The 13,743-nt window shown below is 40.2% G+C and overlaps 1 protein-coding gene across 2 annotated transcripts in view; it reads left to right on the top strand.

Annotated features, from left to right (window-relative positions):
* The window catches only part of LOC109531522 (CUB and sushi domain-containing protein 1), a 345,015-nt gene that overhangs the window by 207,401 nt on the left and 123,871 nt on the right, over nucleotides 1-13,743 (top strand). For both annotated transcript variants that reach the window (XM_019895847.1, XM_019895846.1), the window contains exons 11-12: nucleotides 7,542-7,645; nucleotides 8,934-9,046. In XM_019895847.1, the coding sequence (XP_019751406.1) occupies nucleotides 7,542-7,645; nucleotides 8,934-9,046 (217 nt within the window). The remainder of the gene's footprint in view (nucleotides 1-7,541; nucleotides 7,646-8,933; nucleotides 9,047-13,743) is intronic.

The raw sequence follows: 13,743 nt of genomic DNA, 5'->3' as shown, positions 1-13,743 counted from the left end.
TCAAGTCATTCCGGTTTCCCTGACACTATTATCTTCTCTTCATGTCTGATCACATATCCCATCTCTTCTGTCCTGTCCCCACTCTCCAACTTGTTCCCGTCCCTGTTCCCATTACAATGTACTTGGCTCATTTTCTATTACCCCCTCCTTTATCTTCCATCCATCCCTCCGTCTTCTGCACCACTCCATTAGCATCCGCATATCGCCGCTTCTTTCCCCCCTTTAGTCCACTGAACATAGGGTAAATAGCAAGAGGGAAGGCAAAATGACAGCGAGATGGCACCGTGCTCATTTAAGAAATTCAAAAGAAAGAGGCTGAGAGTCGAGATGAGCCAAACGAGGCTAAGTGTTCAGGCCAACTACTTCATAAAAGGAACGCGAGCAGCAAAATGCTGCATTTCCACGTGTGTACGGCTGAGTGGAGGAGTTGATAGACATTGCTTTTACAAATGCATGTTCTCCCCGGGCTTGCGTGGGTTTTCTCCGGGTACTCCGGTTTCCTCCCACATTCCAAAAACATGCATGGCAGGCTGATTGAACACTCTAAATTGTCCCGAGGTGTGAGTGTGAGCGCCGATAGTTGTTCGTCTCTGTGTGCCCTGCGATTGGCTGGCAACCGGTTCAGGGTGTCCCCCGCCTGCTGCCTGAAGACAGCTGGGATAGGCTCCAGCACCCCCCCGTGACCCTTGTGAGGATAAAGTGGATTGGAAAATGAATGGATGGATGGATGGATGGAAACAAACTAAGTCAATCCATCTACTAAATCTGTGATGGAGTTTGGCTAAATATAGCTAAATGTAAATCGGTGTGCGACCCTGCACCGCGCTCTCGCCGCCAGAACAAGTAGACTCTCCTTTGTTTCATGAAAATGTGTTTTGTTGTCCCAGTTTTGTGAAAAATCAGTGTGATTAGACCTCGACAATAAAGTAAAGCAACTGCAGTTGACTGATTCCTGAAATACGGAAACATATTAATGGATATTCGACTCAGCAGGGAGCACAAACTCATATTAAGACACCAATAGTGAAGGGCAAGTCGATGTATTGATCCGCTAAATTGACTAGCTGGAAATCATTCAACACCCCATTCTAAAATCACTTACACCCATTAAGTTCAACATGGGAGCATATGATCAACGAGTGGTTCTCATGTGATGGAATTGTCCCCTTGCTCGCATTGGGTTTCTCTTCAGATTCCTCTAAATTGCCCATGTTAATGTGACTGGTTGTTTGTCTATGTGTGCGCCTGAATTTGGGTCTTGGGTCGAAACATTTTTTAAGTATCATGGAACTTGCCTGCCCAATGAGCATAAAAAGAACCTTAAACTTCTGGAGTCTTTGCTGTTCTCACAGTGATACTTACTATATTTGACGCAAACACATGTTCTCTCATGCTGTAGTGTTATTATTTGCACGAACATCATAACACAGATTCGCCAGCATCAAAAGTAGCAATAATTTAACTGCAAGCCTAGAAACAACACCACGTTCACTACTAAACCGTGTCTTTTCAAAATAATGCGATAGCGCAGTCAATCGTGATATTTGAACTGCGGCAAAGCCTGCTGGGAACTCCTCCTCTGTTTCCCCAACAATCCAGAATATCTTAATGTGGTGATCGATATACGGTAATTTTCAAGATGCAGGGAAAATGTCATCATTTTTTCCCGCCTTGCCGTTATGACTTTTTCTTTTGGATAACAAAATAAGGTAATCCTATACTGTGAATAATGTTCTGATTATCATGACAATATTTTGCAACAAATCCTCTGCGGGTATCATCAAAATTACTTTTCCTGATGATTAAACACATCTACTAAAGCTGTGAAGTGTGTTGGCCAGGAAGAAATATTCCCTTGGACCTTGTGCGATCTGTTGGAGAAAGACAGTGCTGAAAGGGCCAGAGGAGATAATAAAGTACTGTATTCAAAGACAGGAAATGAGCATGTATTAAGATGAATCACAATCATCTTTCAGTCGACCTCCCTTTTCTTCCCTCTGAATTTCATTGTCCCTTGCCCTTGCTGACTATCATTTGCACCTGACTTATTTCGTCAGTACGCTGTCAAGATAGAAACAAATGATACTATTGAAGTGTCTGTTCCTTTTTGTTACCTCTTGATTTTGGTGAACACCTTTTATGTTTAAAAAGTACTATTGCCTGCTTGGTTTTTCAATTGCACTAATTTGACAGGATTTTAAAATTTTTTAAAAGAAATATTGTTTCAAAAACTCTCATAAGAATTTACTAGTGATGATTCTATTTCGTAGAAATCTGCTGAATCATTGTTGTTATTCATTAATTCATTTTCAACACCCACCTTAAAATGGTAAAACTTAGTTGTTTTTTTTGGGGGGGGGGTCCATATTTTAAACGTTGATGATGCTGAAACTTTTTGTTAAAATATGTTTAAAACGCAGAAGTGGAAATAGTTAAACACTGACGTGACTTCAGGAAAAGAGGACACAGAGGGGTGAGTGCGAGCGTGAGTGTTGGTGTGTGCGTGTCAGTCATTGGATTCATCAGTATCCAGAAGATAATTATTTTGTTTAAGTCTGAGTCACGCTTGACTGCTCACAGGCGTAACTCATTAGGTGTCTAATCATTGCTGCCTTTTTCCCAATGAATACATATCAATGTGTGTGTGTGTGTGTGTGTGTGTGTGTGTGTGTGTGTGTGTGTGTGTGTGTGTGTGTGTGTGTGTGTGTGTGTGTGTGTGTGTGTGGTATTCTACGATTACACATTTGGTCACTTTTATTCATGGATCATTTACGACCTCACCGTCGTCACAAGTCAGGACACATTAAGTCAAATTTGATCTAATTTAGACATTGAGGTCGATGACCACAGAGAAAATGGCAACATTTGTCTTGTCTGATTTTACAACAAAATGATTCACTAAAGCTGTGTTGCGCTGCGTACATAAATGTATTATTTTATCTAAAACCATCATATATTTTTTTTTATATTTGAAATCTCTTGTTTTCACACACACACACACACACACACACACACTACAACTGCTGGAAATTCCTTCTCCATTTCGCTAGCACGCCAAAATATCCTTTTTAAATGACGCGACGTGATTTGCCAATGACACACATGCACAAATCCCACAATGCAGTCCAACAGCTGCTTTACGGAATAATCATTGCGGCTATATGTGGTTCATATACTGTGCATCTTGGGTAGCACACATATGTGAGAACTGTGTAGTTCTCTTTGTTTGATGTTTAGTTTGACAGCCAAATTGCTGATTTTGTGAAGTGAGTTGAGTCACTTTTCCCCCATAAAGTCTAGTCAGAGAAATAAACTGCCAATCAACGGCCCCTATTAAAAAAAAAAAATAAACTCATCGGTCAGGTCACTTGTACCTCAAGGCACCTCTGGACTATTTGCTATTTCTCCGCATGTGTGAAGCGATAGTTTTGTGAAACAATTCCCCGTGTGTTAGGTGTGGAATGTTTCTTTGGTACACTTTTGTCCCCATCATTTACCTTTCTATTTTTATAGATGTTTTTCCGTGGATGTGTGGGTTACATGCCATTAAGTGAACTAAGTGCCATCACTGATGCCTCCCCCTATCGAGTGCGCAATGAGAGTGGCTGATTGGATGCAGTTTTATGAGCTGTGACTTGCTGATTTTTGTAGCACCTAATATCCCTCTTTAGTAAATTTGGAAACGCGTTTCCTTTGGTCTGCTGTGACAATAAAGCCCGGGAGTGAGATGCAATCATTTTTGCAACACTGCGTTCGAAACAACACATCAGGTCACACCACTGGGACTGCGGTTGCTCACATTGACTTATCACAAACCACCACTAAGTGTGAAGTAAATAATAATCACTCGGCTCATAATTGCATCCCCTAATAGCGCCTTAATTAGCACATCATCTCAATTCAAAGCTTTTAGCTATTCTGAGTTTTGACTGTATTTTCCAATGTGACGGACCAACATTTACTGAATTAGATACATCTGGCGCCATCAGCCCCTCACCCATAATCCTTCGATGACAGGAAGGTTAAATTGAGGCTATGTTCTTCACTAGATGTTGGGAATTTTGAAGCATGGGAAACATGAAATAATACATACATTCAAAGCTACTAGAGTTTTGATTATTGCGAAACTTGACTGATAAATTCTTGACGAAAAGAATCAAATCAATTGGCTGTTTTCCGACTGCATCACAACTGACCCACTTGTTAACCAATTCCTCCCACGCATTATGGACCAGGAATGCCCAATGTTTTGGGACCAAAGATCTACTTCTTCAGCCGCCAATCATCATTATTCATTTTATAATAATTTGTTGCTTTTTTTTTTTTTATGTATCCTGCATGTGAGATTCGTTTGTCAGATCATTGGACAACAGCTGAGGCACGATGGCACATTTTCAGCATTTCGAACAAACGCTCTTGTGTTTCAGAATATAATTGTGTTCCTGTACAGTTCAATAATGACCTTGCCACGTCATCTGTAAGGACACCAAATGTCAAGTTTGTCACTCAAACCTTCTCTTGTCTTTCATCTTTTGTCCCTGCTGGGGTGACATCCGCTGAATACGCCAGCTTGTCTGGTGACACTGGTCATCAATTATGAATGTCAATCACTCTGATTAGATTTTAATGCCGTTGCATTAAAGCCTTCTGTTCCGCTCCGTTCTGTTAGGTGCAAATTGCATTCACCGAGTCCCGCAGCAGCTCTCTGAAACAATCTCTTTCGTGTTTTTTTTTTTTTTTGGGTGAGGTTTTTGACTTAAACTCACTGACCATTTCATTAGCTACAGTGGCATGGTATAAAATTAGCTGTATCCAAACAATCTAGCACTATGTCTACAATGTTTTTGGTTGAAACTGTCAGAGTTATTCACTTCATATTGTTGCTGTTGTTTTCCACGTTGTTGCTTCTGTTTCCCCCTTTGCTGAGTAACGGATAACAAAAAAATTAGAAAAAAATATTTTCAGTTTTTCTTTCTAATGAGACAAATTTATCTCAGCATTTTTCCCCACAAAGCACTGAAAATAACTCGCGCATTTTGGGAGACGTATTTTTTGTTGTTGGACAGCAATCTCATTTTTGTGTCATATTGATTTATTCAGCACAAATTTATTCGTACCGCAGACGAATTGCATTTTTATGTTTTAGTTGGAAATGATACAATTAAGTGACTTTTACTGAATGAAAAATTCTAGAAGTTACCAAGATCCTTGAGAATGGTGCAAAATATTGTGTTTCCTCAAATGTGTACAATTGAATTCTGGATCATGTAAAAAAAAAAAAAAAAAAAAAAAACTATAAGATAATATTATTTTTCCCCATATTTGTGTAGACAGAAGATACCTATTGAGCAAATCCAAAAAAAAAAAATCTAATTTAAATTATTTTAAATTTGACCAGGGGATATATCATGATATATATATATATATATATATATATATTTTAAATTTCAAGAGGCATACCCAATGTTTTGATCAGTGCTGTATTTCACAGTTAATATATGCTAAAAAAAAATAACTGGCTTATTCTGTCCACCTTTGTCTTTGTGGTCCATTTTTCTCACAAGATCTACTTGACATTCAAATCAGGTCGGCAATGTTAATTAGTGATTGTGTAACTATTGTTAATCCTTGCGATTGGACCGCCATCTGTGTAGGGTCACCACCTGCTCCCTGGCCAGTAGCTAAACCAGAGCTAGCGAGAACCTGTGAAACAATTAACTCTTGTGAAGAAGAGCAATCCATTTCGACAAAAAGAGGGTAAAATAAATGAATAAAATACACTGCATTAAATTTCAGTTTCAATATCCTGTTTGTCTCTGACTGAGCGGCAGTGCATTTTGTATCCACTGTAAATTTCACTATAGTTGCAAAACCCTCAGGAAAGCCGAATTTATAGGACTCTCCTGGGCTGAAAATGAAATACTTCTGAAGAAAGAAATATACATTTTTAATAAAAGCAACATTTTATTGATATACCCGTTGAAAGTCCCTTTTTTTTTCCTCTCCTGCGCATAAGGGTTCTACAAAGTCAACGTTTGTCCATGTTCCAAAATTACACACTGGCACACATGCACGCACACACGCACGCACACACACACACACACACGCACGCACGCACGCACGCACGCACGCACGCACGCACGCACGCACACACACACACACACACACACACACACACAGTATGTACACGAAAATATGCCATTTTTTTCTGAAAATAGAAGCCTACAACTTCCACCTCGTTTCTATACTAATTAACAGTCATTATTAGGCAGAGCCTGGGTTAAACATGAGAGCGACAGGATGAGGCTTTAGTGCTATTCTCATCTTACTCCCCAGTGCAAATTTTCGATTGTTTGTCGTTTACAAAAGGAAATGAATTACAAGCAAATTACATAAACGCAGTTCTCGCTTTTGCCGCGATTGTAGAAGTGAGTCCTTGAAACTGAATATGAAATTTTCCGTGAAAGTCCTTCTAACATTCTCTGGGTTTTGTTGGTTACCACGAGATAATAACTCTCAAAGTTGTTTTGCATGCTATACACATTTATATGGCGTCATTATTATTGGCTGACTAAACATAGCCCAAGGCAATGGCAGTCAGTGTGTCGTAAGGCAAAATGCTTTCCACACGTTGCAGTTTCTCTATTGGACTGAATCTATCTAACTAAGAAGCCAATTTTAAAACGAACAAACCGATTGTTTTTCTTTTTTTTGTCATTTGGAATGTCGACGTGTTTGAATCATGCAGCTTAGCATGGACAGAACTGCATTTATCAGCAAAAGAATCACAAGGAAACTACTACGGCTGTATGCCCAAAACATTTGAATTTGATTTCAAATATCAGTTTTTTGAGTGTAATGTAATTTGCTTGTGTCATTTTCATGCACGCTGGCATACCCCATGCTTCACTGGAGACCGCTATTCAACCGGAGGCTTGGTCTGAGACCAGTTCTGCTCTCTTTGAGGTTTCCTGAGCACAGCAGAAACGTTCCATCTTTCATACTCTCAACTTGCGTGATTTACAGCTAATAAATAATTGACGAGCCGCAAATAATGGAATACCAGTCGAACAGAATTTTCGAGTGCATGGGAGATTGATGAGCCAGTGCAGTTTGCATGCAACTGAATCCTCGTGCCTGCAAGTCAAGCATTTAGCAGTCAATTTGTCTGGCTCAGACAGGAGAGGGGTGCACAATGAAGTCTACATAGCCTCCAGAAGTCATTTTTGGAACTATGAATGTAAAAAAAACAAAGCAGGTTGCCAAATCAAAGCAAGTGCTTTGTCTCATTCATCTATTTTATTATGTCGGATTACACACGTTTTGGCGTCAATTCAATTAGATTGTATCCTGTAGGTCATTTTAATTAAATGGAAGACAATTTTCACACCGTGAAAAACAAAAGGTTATATTTTCTTTCTGTCATCAAGGTGGTATTATGGTTCGATTTTCATTGCCTCTTGGTTTTGTTCTTTTAATTTATTTATTTTTTTGTCACCTTTCGGTGGGTAACTGTTTTTTTTTTTTCTGCTTTTCTCCAGGTTATAAAGCTGTCATTTGAAGAGTTTGACCTGGAACGCGGCTATGATACACTCACAGTGGGCGACGGCGGGAAGATAGGAGACACTAGACGGGTACTTTACGTGTAAGTAATATTCATACTGTCAATACTCACACCAGAAATTGTATTGTTGTTGACGGATAATTAAGGAAATCAAATAAACGGAGCTGGCAATGTTGACAGCATGCATGCACATTACACATAGGATGCACTGTGGTGTAGGAAAGTATCATACCGAGCGGTGCTTCTAATTGTGTCCAAAAAAAAAAAACTCCAAGGATTGGTATCACCTAATATATTTCAAATCCAAACTACAAAGTACCGGTACGTGTTTTCCTCTTCACTCTGGGTGGGCCAGCATATTCACAAAAAAGATTCTGAAGTGTTTGCTGGTTCAGTGTACGAGAAGAGGCGAGAGTTCTGGCAGGACAACTCATCGCTTCTCACAATACCTTGAGCATCTGGCAGTTCCTGGCCAAGAATAACAAGCAAACTTCGGAGTCACTTGCACTGTCTCTATCAGATTACCGGTAGTTCCTCTTTCCTCTCCTTGGAGGTTTAGACACATGGATGACCGAAATGGCCATGATGACCAAGGTGCGGAAGATCCTGGACTAATCCTTCCAGTAGTGCATGAAGGCGTGAAAATGTGTTCGAATCCTCGAGGGTTAATTCAAAGGGAGAACCATGTCATGTGTTTGTCGGATGAGTTGTATATTTTATATTTAATCATATAATGTTATATTTAATAATATATATTTTGTGATGTCAGTCTTGAAATACTTCTCACACATCCTGTACACATCTCATCTAGCAAAGATGCAAAAAGCTCTCTGAAAGATGCAGCGGGGTACAAAACAGCAAACTGCAGCAATGCAAGGTACGGTGCTTTTCTGCTGCTGAGTAAACACCTCACCAGAGCAGCATTCTTGTATGTATCGTCGAAGGTCAAAGAACAGCCACTCTGTTTTTTTTTTTTCACTCTGTTTATTTTCCCTTCAGAAAACATTAATTGCGCTGTGAATGCATTCAGAAACACTTTAACATTCTTAGCTGTCACACAAGTGTCTCAATACAAACTCTCAATACAAAAAGTGACAACACGTATCATGATCGCGATCGACCGGTAGCCCGCGGACTGGTCCCAAGTTGAAAAGGTTGGGCACCCCTGCTCTAACCTGCTCTAACCTAATAACATGATAAGCTGTCCACTGTAGTAACCGCTGTCCCCGAAAGGTTTCAATTGTGTCGGCCGGGTGAGTTCTTATCAATCAATCACAGAATAAATATATCGACTTTAATTATCCTTGGATTGTAAGTACCCTCCAAATAATGTGTCCTGTGTTTATTTTTTTGATGTGTATCTGTGTAGACTCACTGGGTCCAGTGTTCCTGACATCATTGTGAGCTTGTCCAATCAGATGTGGCTTCACCTGCAGTCTGACGACACAATCGGCTCTGCTGGGTTCAAAGCAGTCTATGAAGGTATGTTCCCCTGCGGCACCTTGAACTTTTTCAAGGTGCCGTGCACACACACACACACACACACACACACGCACTTCACATCACAGAGTGTGAAAGTCAAATTATTGCTGACACTTATTTAGTCGTAAACACAACCTCTTTTTTCCTTCTCTATCGGGGTGTATGTGTGTGTGTGTGTGTGTGTGTGTGTGTGTGTGTGTGTGTTTGTTTAACTGTGAATTACAAGATGGCGATAAATGAATTATGAGTCAATCAGTTGATCGTTTTGCTTGGTTATTTTCATATTATGCATAAGCTGACAGTGAGAGAGAGAGAGAGAGAGAGAGAGAGAGAGAGAGAGAGAGAGAGAGAGAGAAAGAGAAAGACGGGCTGAAGACAGAGTGAAAGTGAGAGGGGACAATGGGCACGTTTGGCTAATAATTCACTATTTAGGACACTTCATGCATTTTATAGATACATGCGATGAATTACAGCTTTTTTAACATGCCAGTGCAGCACTGTAAGAAGATTTTAAATTGAATTCAAGTGACACCAAGGCCCTAGAAAGGTAAAGATGGAGGTACAGTAATTGGATCCTGGCAGTTGGGAAGACAGGAAGAGAGGTGGCCTGTGAGAAATTGCTAGAATGAGACAAAATGACAAATTGAGTGTTATCTATGTGTTACATGAGTTAAAGAGAGGATGAGCGCTCATGAAAGAGATCAATTGTGTGCTGTTGGTCCTTGCTGCCCTGCCACTGACAATGTAGGCCAGGATCTGTTGCTTTTCAAGGAATTCTGCATTCAGTATCAAGGACTAATACGAATCCGTACGTTTCAAAGCAATTCCTGACTCTGTGGAGATACACGGCACACATGTCCGTGTCCCCTTCCAATTTATTTTCAACTTACATTTGTGGAGGGGTGGTGGATACTGTAGACATTTCTGGGTGAACTTTTTGCACAGTGATATTGCCAACCAGAGGGGAAAAAAAATTCCTCTCACTCAGTATGCTTGCCGCTCGTACAGCCAGGTTATGTTTGCACAAACTAGCCAAATAGGGAAAACCTGTCCTTGGACACACCACAGCAGTGGGTTCTGCATGGTGGGAATTTGCAGTGTTAGCTAGTAATCATTGGCCTCTTGGTGTGCGGTGCAATAATTTCTACAGCAGCTATCCAGTATTGATAGCGTGGGCCAAAAAAAAAAAAAAAGTTCAAAATGCTTCTCAAGCCTGGCTTTTTCCCATTAACTGGTTCTCTCTAGCCTATCAAAGCTGCGCATTAAGAAATGGAACACAATTTAAAGCCATTGTGGTGACAGACCAATTTGATTCTGTACACTCAGTTGTTGCTGCAAGAGGTTCTGCCCACTTCTCGTGTCAAAAACTTTTCATTTGCAACTAGCTTGCTGGACAACACTGTGAAACTCATTCAAGGCATCATTTGGAATGAAAGATGCTAGCAAAAACAAAAATTAAATAGAATGAGGGTCTCCTCCTTGGACTTAGCAGCAGATAGATATTGGCTGTGGGAGGAGAAAATGGACCGGTTTAGCAAAGTAGAGAATGTAGAGTATTACTATAGCATCCAGAGCTAACATTAGCAAAATATAATGATAGCCAAACAATAGCTAATAATGAGCAAACCGTTAAGAATTCATGAACACAATTTTTAGCCTCAAATACTGAAGCGTTGTCAAGATGAAACGGTTGAAGGCAAAAATGTTAACTTTTAAACCAAAGTGGCCTCGAAAGAATGTGGATGATCCATTCACAGCAATCCTGTCAGAGTTGATTATATATTCGTCGATTTGTTTGGAATAGCTGACACAAACATCCATCCAGTTAAACATTTTCATTTGGAATTGCCTTCCCTTTGTCGAACATTCTGGACTCCTTAAAGCTATTTTATATTACAAAAACATAGTTTGGTGGACTGTATTACAATCTGACTGCCAAGTTGAAAACAGCTGAATCACCACCATGAGCAGCTCACCTCTCTCAAAATTTTAGGTTTTCAAGAAGAGTAATGAAGTCTGCCCACCTAGTCAGAGTCTGGTGAAAACGGTGATATTTCGCACTTTTGAATTTCTATTGACAGAAAGGACAAAATCAGTGTTTGCATGAGGCATTTACAAGCGATAACTTGAAAGAAGACAGACGCAAACATGAGACTTCTAGATATTGTTGCAGTCTGCATTTTTACTCAGCAGAACTAAACAAGTGGCTTTCAGAGTGCTTTTTGTGTCGCCGCTATGCTGTCACATCCTATAATGTCATCCTTTAAAGGGACCCAGAACCGTGTAACACTCTGAGGGAGTCATTCAGCCCTGAAAGTGGGTGTATATTTTCAGCATGTTTGCAGCATGTGTGCTGCTGAATAACCTGACGCATTTGAAGAATTGAAACTTTATGGATTTGTGTGCAGAGAGAAAGACCGTGTTAACATCATAAAAAGAAGCACAGCACATTACAGTAACCGAGGCTTTCGGTGAACTGTGACTGCCATCTTTCCAGGCTGAAGGCAATCGGCTGCAAAGGCTGCGCCTATCTGAATAATGTATTTTCTTTTTCGACTGATCAAAGTCCTAAAAGCAAGCAGGGCACGTCTTTGTCTACAGCAGTGAGCTGTCACTTTTGGAAAGATTTAGGTTGACGACACATCATCCGTGATCATTATTTTTATTGACACTACGTATCATATATATATATATATATATATATATATATATATATATATATATATATATATATTGCCTTAGGTCAAATGTACCAGGTCAAATGTACCTGCAGAGCTCAATTTAACCTCTGCAGGGGGTCGGCAGACCACTTTTTTTGAGTGACAAATTTCAAATGTCAAGGCCCAATGTGTATGCAAAGTTTGGTGATTTTTTTTTTTTTATTCATGTTTAGGCCCTCAAAAATTTGATTCATTATGGAAAAGAATAGTAGTAACAATTTCAAAACAATAGGGACCTTGCAGTGGTGGCTCTAAAAAAGAAGGCACACGAATTGAAGACGTGAGTTATAAATTGGGATGATGAAGTCCAGTTAAATACTTTAAACAAAAGTAAGAAATTCCAGAAATACTTGACAAAGACACGAAGGAAAGGTAAGGTCTGAAATAGCCAATTTCAAAGCACACTCTCCCTCCCTCTGTCTCACCCACATGAACAAAAACACGCACGCACACACACAAAACTCGCCTCACCTTGAGGTGTATTTGCCCAAAGCTAATCCAGGAGCATGGTGGGGCATGTGTTAGCAATGGACAGACAGCTGGCAGAATGTCAGATTTTAATGCTACAAAAATACATAAAACATTGCTGTTGATTAAAAACCTTTTCAATTAAGGAAGGGCAGGATAGAAGAAGTCAGCAAAGTCACAGAGTGTAAATTGATCCTATTGAGGCATTGCGGCTCTTTGAAAGAGCGGGCAGGACAAAAGAAATAAAATTCATGAAGGTAACAGAGTGTGATCGCATGTGAATATGAGTTTATAGCACACTTGCATATTTTCTGGCCTGTCATAAACATCATCCTGTTAGTTAAAGGAGCATGCCGCCACTCATTGTTTTGCCTTCCGCAATTAAAACAAAATTGCTCCTCAACGTCCCTGAAGACAGCTTAGCTGGGAGAAGGAACACGTTAGAATGGACCTGTAACATGTTCTATCATATTCATTAGCTCCGCAGTGCACACACACCCACACCCACACACACACACACACACACACACACACACACACACACACACGAATGAAAATCGGCCCATTTTCTCTGACTTGACACAACCATATTAGCTTGGCTGCTGGTGTCCCCTGCAGTGTTTTTGTCATGCTGTTGACAGGCCAATCAGGGATGCTGTCAGCTCGCTTCTAACGAAAGTAGCTTTTGCTTAAATTTGAGGAGCGGGACCTCATTTTCTCTTCATAGGATATTAGCTGAGTGGACAGTGTCTAATTTTTTTCTGTCATACAAGGACAAACATACACTTGCATTACCCAAAATGTCATCATAACATCCTGAAGCAAATGTCAGCATAGTACATTGCAAACATTTCCATGTCTTATGTTTCTGTAAGAATGAAGTCAATAGTAAAAAACTATTTTCCCGTTTTTTTCCACATCAGCATGACTATCACAGTGTACAGTTCAGTGGGGGCAAATGTTAAATCATGTTGCTCATATTAGCCCTATATTTATTTTTTAAAGACTTCATAGACTGGAGTGAATTCAGAGATTAGTACATTATTCATGTTTGAAGGTAATTGCTGAAAATGAGCAAATCCTGAGAACTATCCATCCATCCATTTTCCGATCCGCTTTATCCTCACAAGGGTTGTGGGACCCTGCCACTGAGCGTACACTTTCGCAGGTTGTCTTGCGAACAGCCTGTTTATTCGTCTGGCCTCATTCTCTTTCGTGTACCTCTTTAGGCGACTGGACAAGGCTTGGAGCCTTTGTTTGGCAGTTTCGAGTGCTTCAGGTATGGTCATCTGGATGTACCTCTCAGGTATCGGCCTTTTCATCACACCTCTCTGGGCCTCCATCAATTGACTCACATCTTTCCGAGCCGCCTTGATCTTAGCCTCCAACCGTCTTTTCCATGGTGGGTAACGTGTCTCTTGGCTTCCATGGGTGTTCTTATAGCCAAGCATCTCTAGGATCACTGATGCTGAAGCGTATATCAGCTCATTGGTTTCCGTGATCGTTATG

Source organism: Hippocampus comes, unplaced genomic scaffold (assembly GCF_001891065.2).
Source record: "Hippocampus comes isolate QL1 unplaced genomic scaffold, H_comes_QL1_v1.1 scaffold80, whole genome shotgun sequence".
Classification (NCBI taxonomy): Eukaryota; Metazoa; Chordata; class Actinopteri; order Syngnathiformes; family Syngnathidae; genus Hippocampus; species Hippocampus comes.
This window is presented reverse-complemented; position numbering and strand designations above follow the sequence as displayed.